General features: G+C 48.4%; 1 protein-coding gene across 1 annotated transcript in view; it reads right to left on the bottom strand.

Annotated features, from left to right (window-relative positions):
- LOC143942550 (methanethiol oxidase-like) overlaps positions 1-12,500 on the bottom strand; it is a 24,901-nt gene that overhangs the window by 3,409 nt on the left and 8,992 nt on the right. Inside the window, 7 exon segments of the mRNA XM_077463879.1 lie at positions 1,728-1,806; positions 2,054-2,235; positions 8,312-8,494; positions 8,625-8,745; positions 9,458-9,643; positions 10,788-10,900; positions 11,255-11,308. Coding sequence (XP_077320005.1) covers positions 1,728-1,806; positions 2,054-2,235; positions 8,312-8,494; positions 8,625-8,745; positions 9,458-9,643; positions 10,788-10,900; positions 11,255-11,308 — 918 coding nt within the window.

Below are 12,500 nucleotides of genomic sequence, written 5' to 3' on the forward strand. Positions count from 1 at the left end.
GAAGAAGAAGAAGAAGAAGAAGAAGAAGAAGAAGAGAAGAAGAAGAAGAAGAAGAAGAAGAAGAAGAAGAAGAAGAAGAAGAAGAAGAAAGAAGAAGAAGAAGAAGAAGAAGAAGAAGAAGAAGAAGAACAATGCAATATAAAAAAAAAAAATATATATATATATTATAATTATATATTAATAATGGAATAAAATAGAATATAGGGGAGTTGGGGGGGGATAAAAAGGGGGGGGGCAATAGAAAAAAAAAAAAAAAGTTTTATGTATATTTTTTAATTATTCTGTCCTTTTTCTACCCTATTCCCTTATTTTCTATTCTATCCCCCCACTTTTTTATCCAACTCCCTTATATAAATTATATACACACACACACACACATATAATAATATCATAATTCAGAAATTCTAATTTATTTTATCCAACTCCCTTATATTATATCTATCCACACACACAATTATTAATTTTTTTTATTCCATTTAAAATTAGAATTTCTGAATACGGATATAAAAAAATATATTATATATATATATATATATATATATATATATATATACACACACACACACATACATATATTTTATATCCGTATTCAGACATTCTAATTTTAAATAGAATAAAAAAAAAAAAAAAAAAAAAGGAAGACAATTAAAACAAAAACAAAACAAAAAAAAAAAAAGCATAGAAAAAGAACAAAGTAAAACAGAATAGGATATAAAGAACAGAACACAATAGAATTGAAAATAAATAAAAAAAAAAAAAAAAGGGGAAGGATAATAGAAAAATAAATATCAGAATAAAAATTAAGGAATGGAAAAGAAAAAATTAAATAAATTTGAATGCCGAAAGTTTGAATTGAATTTTAAAACCAATAAACGAAATTAAATGATCTAAAACCAAAAATTATTGAAATAACTAAATTGGAAAAGAATAAATTAAATAAAAAAAAATAAAAAAAAATTCTCATTCTGCACGTCTAAAGGGGCGTAGAGGTGAGGTGGTGTAGGGCTGGCGGGTGAGGGGTCAGTAGGTGACGGGATCTCCATTATACGAGGCTGTTGTTTCCCCCCCCCCCCCCCCCCCCAGGCGCCAGCGTTGAATTGATAACATTTATGAGAAGTTTATGATGAGATTGTAGCGGGTGAGACGTCATCGTGTCATAAAAAATAAATAAAGTTTACAGCTTTATGGCGACACACAAAGCAAACCTTCCCATGGCCATTATCAGTGGTGGCCGGTGCTAAAAATTTCAGGGGTGGGGGGGGGGGCAGCAAACTAACATTACCTACCCCCCCCCCCCCCCCACCAAGACTCCCTGGCCAATCGGGTCTCAAGACACTCCCTGGCCAGGAGGAGAATCAGATATACTATTGTCACACAACTGGGAGGGATCGGGGTGCCCACCCTTTTTATTAAGCCAATTAGAGCCCCAGGCTCTAATCATGTGCTTCAAAAAAAAAAAAGAAAAAAAAGAAAGAAAACAAACCACACCCATTAGAGTCCATGCATCTGGTGCCCTATATGTAGATTAGGGGGGCGGGCCTCTGAATTAAGGGGGTGGTGCCCATGTGCCCCTTACAGGCTGGCCTCCACTCAGAGGAAGATTTGTCAATCCAGGGGGGAGGAGCCAGTACACCGGAGGAAAGAAAAACCTGTATGTCCTTATGGCAGCAGCTGGTGGGGGCGGAGTTATTCTCTCACCCAATCAGGGTCATTATACAGCAACTCACCCGGCATCTCTGGCAGCGCCCAGCCCTCCACCTTCTTATGTGGCACTTGGATGACCTTCTCAGCCGCCCACTTTTCATCCTGTAGGGGTAAAAAAATAAAAAAATAAATACAGCAGGTATCGGTACAGATCTGTCATCAGTTCCTTCACATAATGTACATTTTAAAGCAGAAATAAAGTTAAAAAAAAAAAAAAAAAAAAAAGGGGGGGGGGGGGGGGGAGGAAAAAGTTAACATCCCGCTATTCCACAAAGTCGACCTGCAGAAGATTCTCCCCCCCCACCCCCCCATAAAACATTGAGCCCCCATCCCCCCCACAGCCACTCACCGGCGTCTTGTAGAAGCGGAAGATGGAGGCGCCGAGCGCACAGCCGACGAATCCCTGCGCAGCGTCCGGATTGTGCAGAAATCGGACCTCCAGAGGAATCAGTCCGTCCGCCCCCAGGTCCAGCGTCTGTATGCGGGTGCGCTTCGTCCAATCCCACACGTGGATACTCTGACCGTAGTGTCCTAGTATAGAGCAAGAAGGTGATTGGAGGAGGAAGGGTCACATGACTGGGGTATAATAGAAGGACAGAGGGGGGATTGGGGTATAATGGAAGGACAGAGGGGAGGATTGGGGTATAATAGAAGGACAGAGGGGAGGATTGGGGTATAATAGAAGGACAGAGGGGAGGATTGGGGTATAATAGAAGGACAGAGGGGAGGATTGGGGTATAATAGAAGGACAGAGGGGAGGATTGGGGTATAATAGAAGGACAGAGGGGGGGATTGGGGTGTAATAGAAGGACAGAGGGGAGGATTGGGGTATAATAGAAGGACAGAGGGGAGGATTGGGGTATAATAGAAGGACAGAGGGGAGGATTGGGGTATAATAGAAGGACAGAGGGGAGGATTGGGGTGTAATAGAAGGACAGAGGGGAGGATTGGGGTATAATAGAAGGACAGAGGGGAGGATTGGGGTATAATAGAAGGACAGAGGGGAGGATTGGGGTATAATAGAAGGACAGAGGGGAGGATTGGGGTATAATAGAAGGACAGAGGGGAGGATTGGGGTATAATAGAAGGACAGAGGGGAGGATTGGGGTATAATAGAAGGACAGAGGGGGGATTGGGGTATAATAGAAGGACAGAGGGGAGGATTGGGGTATAATAGAAGGACAGAGGGGAGGATTGGGGTATAATAGAAGGACAGAGGGGGATTGGGGTATAATAGAAGGACAGAGGGGGGGATTGGGGTATAATAGAAGGACAGAGGGGAGGATTGGGGTATAATAGAAGGACAGAGGGGAGGATTGGGGTATAATAGAAGGACAGAGGGGAGGATTGGGGTATAATAGAAGGACAGAGGGGGGGATTGGGGTATAATAGAAGGACAGAGGGGGGATTGGGGTATAATAGAAGGACAGAGGGGGGATTGGGGTATAATAGAAGGACAGAGGGAGGATTGGGGTATAATAGAAGGACAGAGGGAGGATCGGGGTATAATAGAAGGACAGAGGGGGGGATTGGGGTATAATAGGACAGAGGGGAGGATTGGGGTATAATAGAGGGACAGAGGGGAGGATTGGGGTATAATAGAAGGACAGAGGGGCAGACACACACACACACACGGCAGCAGTTACTCTCTATGGGACCTTCCCACAGTTCCACGTCGCCCCCTGTTGGCCAACCCTCCATCAGCGGTTGTTCTTACACAAACACTTTTTACCATTTCCTCGTCTATCGGGGCTCCTCTCATTACACAACCTTTCTATGAAGCAATCCAGCAACACTGCGAGAGACAAACTTTCCACGTTGGGACAAAACAAATCGCATTTAAAGCGGTTCCACCGTTTGCGATTTCTGCACAGTACAGCCTCCAATACCCAGAGGCCACCAGCTGCACCCCGTGGCACCGGGTCTCCGGGCACAGGCGAGGGCGGCAGGGCATACACTCCAGGATCTTAACATTTCCTCAAGCGTGTCCTTCACAAAATACACACGTTCCCCCTCCCCCCTTTCCTGCATTGCGGACAAAACGTCCTGCTGTGCATTTACATTCGCTTGGACTTTCGGTCACGAGAGGTTCGGTCTCCGCGACAACCCGTGCCCCTTGGCCTATAGGCTGTTCCGCAGACGCCTCTCCTGGCGCAGCAGCCACGGCGTCCACTACTCTTTTAGCCCCAGAATTTCCTGCCAGCGTGGCCGTTTCGTCTCTTGGCCCCCCGTCACCCCCCAATCGTTTTTTTACGTTCCTCGGCACCGCGTCCGCCCCAAGGAGGCCTAGACAGGCCCGAGGCTCACCGGCACCTGAAAACACAGCCCAACGTTAAACACATTTTTTTTTTTTTAGCCTGCATTGTGGCAACCAAGGGGTGAGCTCCGGGGTGTTCGCAACAGCCCACGTGCAGAGCCCGCCAGGAAATTGGTCACCGCTCTGCCCCGACCACAGGCGGTGAGACATTTCCGATCTCTGCAGCCGCGCAATCGAGGCAACGTCTCACTGCCTGTGACCAGCGCCGCGCCGACTTCCTGCAGGGCTCTGCCCGCGGGCAGTGCCAACACCCCGGAGCTCATCCCTTAGTGGGGACACACCATGTTGCATGCAGTAACCTCACCCTCACCACCAGGAGCAAGGGGGGCATTTCAAGCTTAGCATTCTCACTAGACATGTGCACTGACAAAAAAAAAAAAAAAATAAATAGTTTTTGTGGTTTTATTTTTTTGCTTTTCGGAAATATATATATATTTTTTTTATTTATTTATTTTTTTTTTTGAATTTCCGAAAAGCAAAAAAATATATATTCAGTATTTTGGCTGTTTAACGTAAAAAATTAATAAAAAAAAAAAAAAAAAAAAAGTATCTGAAGTTACAAATTATCGGAAAAAACGAATGCCGCATCTAAACAAATTAAATAATAAATTATTATTATTATTATTATTTTCCAATCGTTTAGATACAGCATTTGTTAGTTCAGATAATTCGTAACTTTCATGATTTTTGAATTTCTGAATATTGGAAAAAAAAAAATAATAATTCAGAAATTGAGTTTTTCAGCGATTGATTGAGTTTCTCAATCAATCGTTGAAAAACCTCAATCAATCAATCATTGAAAAACCTCAATCAATCATTGAAAAGCTCAATCATTGAAAAACTCAATCAATCAAAAGCTCAATCAATCAATCATTGAAAAGCTCAATCAATCGTTGAAAAACCTCAATCAATCGTTGAAAAACCTCAATCAATGAAAAGCTCAATCAATCATTAAAAAGCTCAATCAATCAATGAAAAGCTCAATCAATCAATGAAAAGCTCAATCAATCAATCATTGAAAAACCTCAATTGTTGAAAAGCTCAATCAATCATTCGTTGAAAAGCTCAATCATTGAAAAAAAATCACTCATTGAAAAGCTCAATCATTGAAAAACCTCTATAAACTCAATAAATTGAAAAACCTCAGAAAAATTTTGAAATTAACAAATTAGTCAAAATTCGTATAAAAAAAAAAAAAAAAGCAAAACAAAAAAAAAAAAAAAAAAAACCCTGAATTGCACACGTCTTAAGCCCCATACACACACTCAGATTTTTTCCTTCAGATTTACCAAAACCATATAATATTATTATTATTATTATTATTATTATTATTAATAATAGGAGCTCAAACCTCAGGAGTTTCAATTATTATGCAATCAGGCCGGCCCTTCACTACACGGTTTTGGTAAATCTGAAGACAAAAATCTGCAGAAAATCCGATGGGGTGTGTATGGGGGGGGGGCTTAATTCTCACACACGTCTTTTTTGATTTTAACACTTCCCTCCCCACTGAACAGGGCACTGCAGCAAGACAAGTCCTTTTTTTTTTTTTTTTTTTTTTAGCACAAACGGGTGGGGGGATCTCCCATTTGGGGGTCACTTCCGCTCCCCGTGTGCACAGTAAGTCTTTCTCACCCAGTCTGCAGACTTGGAATCACAGGCGTCGCTACGGGCAACCGCTCTCCTTTTGAACTTCCGGTCAGCCTGTTGCTCTCTCCTGCTGCATCGCCCCCCCCCCCCCTCCACCATGCGGTTACCGGGTGAAATTAAAGACTCTCGGGCTTCCCAGCCCTCTTTGTGGGAACAGCGAGCCACCTCTTCATAGAGAGCCCCGCCGTCCAGACGACACGTCGCCTCTGGCAGAAAATGGGAATGGAATTAAAAAATAAAAATAGGGACGGCCGCACTCCAAAATAATGCCTTTATTGAATAAAGCTTGATCCATACAGGGGATACATAGAGACACAGGTCCATACGATATTCGACGCGTTTCGTCCATTAATGACGCTTGATTATAACTGACATATTTCGCACTGTTAATGGCTACGATTAAGCACCATTAACGGTGCGAAACACGTCAGTTATCATCTGGACCTGTGTTTCTGATGTATGGATCAAGCTTTATTCAATAAAGGCATTATTTTGGAGTGTGGCCTCCCCCCCCCCCCCCCCGCCCCCCATATTTTCTGCCATTTGACTTTGCTGATCCGGGACCCTTCATCTCCTATATACTAGGACGGCGTGAATACAAGAGATACCACCAATTACCTTGGTTTTTACACTTAGTCTCTGGTTACCACGGGAGACCGCACTCTCCCTGCAGCAGAGCTTCTCCAGCCCTCTCCAAAATGGCCGTCACAGCTCTTCTTGAGCCCACCAGCCAGGACTCTCATCAGGATCATTCCACCATCGGTCTCAGGACCGACCTTGCCTTTGTTGCTACGGGCAACAACATGCATCTTTTGCAGCAACAAAAGCGGAGTTCCTTCAGAAATGTTTTTTTTTTTTTGGTGTACAGCCGAGGCACAGCACCCAGCACTTTGCTTCACACAGCACCAGAGATACACACAGTCTCTTGACAATCACGGTTTTTTTGGCATGCGAGGATCTGAACCAGCGCCATCCGTGCCCAACGCCGATTTCTCCACCAACCGTGACGATCCGGAGAGATTAAGCTCTAGTGGTGCAAGTGAAGAAATCGCGTCAGTCCCGACTGCATTTTCAAGGGCGTGGCAGGCCATTTTTATTCAAAAGAAACATTATTTCAAAAACAAACATCCGATTCCCTCGCAACCGGTATTCAGCCTTCCTGGATAACATGCGGCACTCCTGCTCAGGCCTTCCACCTCAGAACTTGGTGTGCCTTCCCCAGACCCGACGTTCAGCACCTCTGTACTGGCAGATTCGTGCTGCACTGGCTCCCCCCCTGACTCCTGAGCCAGACCTCCTGTCTGCCGGGTGGAGCCGTCTCCAAGGATGAGCCCCGACCTCCATTCCTGGGGCGATTATGGAGCACACAGGTGTGCAATTAGCAAGCCTACCAAAAATCAGGCCTACACTGCTCATATGTCACATCTCCACAAAGCACAGAGGGGAGGATTGGGGTATAATAGAAGGACAGAGGGGAGCATTGGGGTAAAATAGAAGGACAGAGGGGAGCATTGGGGTAAAATAGAAGGACAGAGGGGAGCATTGGGGTAAAATAGAAGGACAGAGGGGAGCATTGGGGTAAAATAGAAGGACAGAGGGGAGCATTGGGGTAAAATAGAAGGACAGAGGAGAGCATTGGGGTAAAATAGAAGGACAGAGGGGGTATTGGGGTATAATAGAAGGACAGAGGAGAGGATTGGGGTATAATAGAGGGACAGAGGGGAGCATTGGGGTAAAATAGAAGGACAGAGGGGAGCATTGGGGTAAAATAGAAGGACAGAGGGGAGCATTGGGGTAAAATAGAAGGACAGAGGGGAGCATTGGGGTAAAAAAGAAGGACAGAGGGGAGCATTGGGGTAAAAAAGAAGGACAGAGGGGAGCATTGGGGTAAAAAAGAAGGACAGAGGGGAGCATTGGGGTAAAAAAGAAGGACAGAGGGAGGATTGGGGTATAATAGAGGGACAGAGGGGGGATTGGGGTATAATAGAGGGACAGAGGGGGGATTGGGGTATAATAGAGGGACAGAGGGGGGATTGGGGTATAATAGAGGGACAGAGGGGGGATTGGGGTATAATAGAAGGACAGAGGGGGGATTGGGGTAGAATAGAAGGACAGAGGGGAGGATTGGGGTAGAATAGAAGGACAGAGGGGAGGATTGGGGTAGAATAGAAGGACAGAGGGGAGGATTGGGGTATAATAGAAGGACAGAGGGGAGGATTGGGGTAAAATAGAAGGACAGAGGGGAGGATTGGGGTATAATAGAGGGACAGAGGGGGGATTGGGGTATAATAGAGGGACGGAGGGGGGATTGGGGTATAATAGAAGGACAGAGGGGAGGATTGGGGTAGAATAGAAGGACAGAGGGGAGGATTGGGGTAGAATAGAAGGACAGAGGGGAGGATTGGGGTATAATAGAAGGACAGAGGGGAGGATTGGGGTAAAATAGAAGGACAGAGGGTAGGATTGGGGTATAATAGAGGGACAGAGGGAGGATTGGGGTATAATAGAGGGACGGAGGGGGGATTGGGGTATAATAGAGGGACGGAGGGGGGATTGGGGTAGCAATGGATGAATTTGGCCCCAAGTAGTCCCGTCTTGTACTGATATTTGCCCCCATTTACCCTTCTGCACCCCTCTTACCTGCCTTCACGTCCTCTATATTGAACCCTTTGGAGAAGATCTTCGGCGCTCCCCACTCGGTGCTGACCATGACGTCGTGGCGCGGTTGGTACCAGAAGTCGTACCCGAAGGGCGTAGCGTTGCCCTCCACCTCCCAGTTCCCCTTCACCTCGAACGTCTCTCCATCCAGCAGCACGAAGCCTCCTGAGATACAGAAAATCGGGTGACGTTATCCTCATGGAAAGGTCAATAAGACTTTTAAAAAAACAACAAGAAATGCCCCGGGCCAAAAATAAAACCCGGAGCCCCACCGGGCGTAGAAGATGGCGCTCACCTTTGCCGTTCCCGTCGGGGTCCCCCAGAGAACTGATCATGATCTCTCCACAGCCCAGGCAGTGCGAGGTGTGCAGGTTCCCCGAGCCGCACTTCTCGTGGACCTCCTCCGGCTCTACCACCTGTAAAGAGGAGAATCCCGGTCAGGTCACAGCCGGGCAGTACCAGGACAGGGTCATCCAGTGCCCAGGGCAAGGATGCAGAATTGTGCCCCCTCCCCCACTAATACATGCCGTAGAATAGGTGTACCACTCCGTATCCATATTTTGTGTCTTTACTTCACCGTACCCAGGGCAACTTCTCCTCCTGCCCACCCCTTTTCCCCGGCCCAGGGCCCCACATACATGGGAGCTGTCCAACCGATCCTGAGAATTTACACAGCTCTGTCAGCCTCCCGATCTGTCCTCCTATCTACTGCAGTTATGAAATCAAAACCTGAGAACTTTCCGGATTTGGCCCCCATAGATTCTGGCTTTTGAGTCCACCTCCTGGGCCTCCAGATTGCTGGGAGCTTCCCCTCTAGACTGATGAGGTCACCTCCCCCCCCCCCTTTCCTATCAGCATGTTCCCTTCAGCACATGTGCATGCAGCACTCCTGATTGGCTCCAAGCAATGCCCCTCCCTCTCTCAAGAGCTGCTGTCCAGGAGGCAGATATAAGGACAGGTTTGGGTACTCACATCAGCTGCCTATAGAAATACCTGGAACGATGATATGGCGGTTATAGGAGGGAGGGGATGGCGCCCCCCCCCCCCCCCGGGGACGGTTTATTTAGAGGAAAGACAAGTTAGTAAATGCACAGAGAGGACCGGACGAGCTGATTGGAGGGTGCCCACCTTGTGGATGCGGGGGGCATGGCGGTCGGTGCCCACGTCCACCACGTAGACGCGGGAGGAGATGAGGCAGGGGAGGATGAGCTTGTCCCGGACTTTGGTGACGTCCCCGAAGCAGCTGCTGCAGGTGTTCCAGCCGGAGTGGTGGAGCTCATCGTTCAGGTTGGGCATCGGCAGGCGGTGGATGACCTGGAAGGAGGAGCAGGCGAGTCATAGCTGGTATCCGGAACCTCACCTGTAGGATACCTACCCGGCTGTACCCACCCACTTACCCTAGTGGGCACTTGCCTGCGCCCTCCCCACAGGCGAGCCCCTGCCCTGCGCCCTCCCCACAGGCGAGCCCCTGCCCTGCGCCCTCCCCACAGGCGAGCCCCTGCCCTGCGCCCTCCCCACAGGCGAGCCCCTGCCCTGCGCCCTCCCCACAGGCGAGCCCCTGCCCTGCGCCCTCCCCACAGGCGAGCCCCTGCCCTGCGCCCTCCCCACAGGCGAGCTCCTGCCCTGCGCCCTCCCCACAGGCGAGCTCCTGCCCTGCGCCCTCCCCACAGGCGAGCTCCTGCCCTGCGCCCTCCCCACAGGCGAGCTCCTGGCTGCACCCTCCCCCAGGCGAGCTCCTGGCTGCACCCTCCCCCAGGCAAGCTCCTGGCTGCACCCTCCCCCAGGCAAGCTCCTGGCTGCACCCTCCCCCAGGCAAGCTCCTGGCTGCACCCTCCCCCAGGCAAGCTCCTGGCTGCACCCTCCCCCAGGCAAGCTCCTGGCTGCACCCTCCCCCAGGCAAGCTCCTGGCTGCACCCTCCCCCAGGCAAGCTCCTGGCTGCACCCTCCCCCAGGCAAGCTCCTGGCTGCACCCTCCCCCAGGCAAGCTCCTGGCTGCACCCTCCCCCAGGCAAGCTCCTGGCTGCACCATCCCCCTGTGATCACCTGTCTGAACCTGCCTTCTCCCCAAGGGGGGAAGGCATCTGTCTAAACCCGCCCTCTTCACTGGGGGGGACGGACCTGTCTTTCCCTTGCCCCCTTCCCTTATTGAGAAGCTGTCTAACCCCCCCATCCCCTGTGTGAGCAAATCTCTGTACTCTGCTTTTTCCCCCCCCAGTAAACAATCGGTCACAGCCATTCCTTGCAGCATAAGGAGGAGGAGGAGGACCACCCCGATGTGTAGGAACGGCTGCACAATCTCAATGTTGTGTTCACCAAAACATATCAGAAAATTCCAACCCGCACTCCACCTGTAACCAAAATATACCTTTTGGGTGGGACGGCCCTTCACTGGGTCATGAATGCAGTGTCAGGGCCCTCCCCCGAGGAACAAACATGCTATGAAATTCATGAGCCTCACCTGGGAGTAACGGGGAGATTTGGGGTCCACATCCACCGTGGCCAGGTAGTCAGGCTTGTTGATGCCGGTGTTGCGGTAGATGCAGGGGACGTAGATCAGCTCCTCTCTGGGGCCTGTACAGGACAGACATGGTGAGTGGTGGGATACACAAGCTAGGGGCCACGGATAACCCCCAGGCAATAAAAAAAGATTCAACTTATTCTCGGTGGAGCAAACAGAAACATCATTTGGCTCCATCCACCAAATGCTGCAGCTCTGGAGCAGCTCAGATTCAGGGCAGTTCTAAGATTCAGCAGGCCCTTTCATGGTGCCTCTGAGGGGGACAGCAGCCTCTGTTTTACCTGCAGAGGGCAGAGCTGAAACCGGGGAATACATAGCAAAAAAAAGAGGACCTGTCACATAATGAAAATATCTACACTGAGAACCCAGAGCTGTACTCTGATCACAGCGCAGGGGGGGGGTCCTACCTTTCATGGCGTCCAGAGGAGTCTTGTATCCGGGTCCACATGATCCACACTTAGCTGGAAAGCAAAAAACACAACAAGAATTGGTCACAAGATGCCCCCATAGTGCCGACATATACCGCAGTGCTGTACAGAGAACACTGAGCCAATCACATCAGTCTCTGTACCAGAGGAGCTTACACTCTAATGTCCCAGCCCCCCCCCCCCCCCCCCCCCTCACAGTCACACATTATTATACATTCACAGTATCTAACAAAAGTGAGTACACCCTTCAGATTCAGGCGGTAGCATGGCGGGTGGATCAGGTGGCAAGATGGGGTGGGCCAGCAGTGGGCATCTACAGTGCCTTGCAAAAGTATTCACCCCCCTTGGCTTTTTACCCGTTTTGTTACATTACAGCCTTTAGTGTAATTTTTTTTGTTTTGTTTTTTTATCTGAATTATATGTGATGGATCAGAACACAATAGTCTAAGTTGGTGAAGTAAAATATATACATAAAACTCATAATTGTCATGTGTGTATGCATTCACCCCCTTCGTTATGAAGCCCATCACAAGCTCTGGTGCCACCAATTACCTTCAGAAGTCACATGATTAGTGAAATAATGTCCACCTGCGTGCAATCTAAGTGTCACATGATCTGTCATTACCTTTGTGAAAGGCCCCAGAGGCGGCAACACCTAAGCAAGAGGCACCACTAACCAAACACTGCCATGAAGACCAAGGAACTCTCCAAACAAGTCAGGGACGATGTTGTTGAGAAGCACAAGTCAGGGTTGGGTTATAAAATAAAATAAAAAAAATATCCAAATCTTTGCTGATCCACTAGGAGCTCCATCAAATCTATCGTAACCAAAATGGAAAGAACATGGCACAACCGCAAACCTGCCAAGAGACGGCCGCCCACCAAACCTCACGGAGCGGGCAAGGAGGGCATTAATCAGAGAGGCGGCACAGAGACCTAAGGTAACCCTGGAGGAGCCGCAGAGTTCCACAGCAGAGACTGGAGGATCTGTACATAGGAGGGCAATAATCCGTACGCTCCATAGAGTTGGGCTTTATGGCAGAGTGGCCAGAAGAAAGACATTACTTTCAGCAAAAAAAAAAAAAAAAAATGGCGCGTGTTGAGTTTGCAAAAAAGGCACGTGGGAGACTCCCAAAATGTATGGAGGAAGGTGCTCTGGTCTGACGAGACTAAAATTGAACCTTTTCGGCTAAAGAAAACGCTATGTCTGGACATCACATCACCG

Source organism: Lithobates pipiens, unplaced genomic scaffold, assembly GCF_037356315.1.
Source record: "Lithobates pipiens isolate NorthernLeopardFrog02 unplaced genomic scaffold, aLitPip1_a1.2 Scaffold_30, whole genome shotgun sequence".
Classification (NCBI taxonomy): domain Eukaryota; kingdom Metazoa; phylum Chordata; class Amphibia; order Anura; family Ranidae; genus Lithobates; species Lithobates pipiens.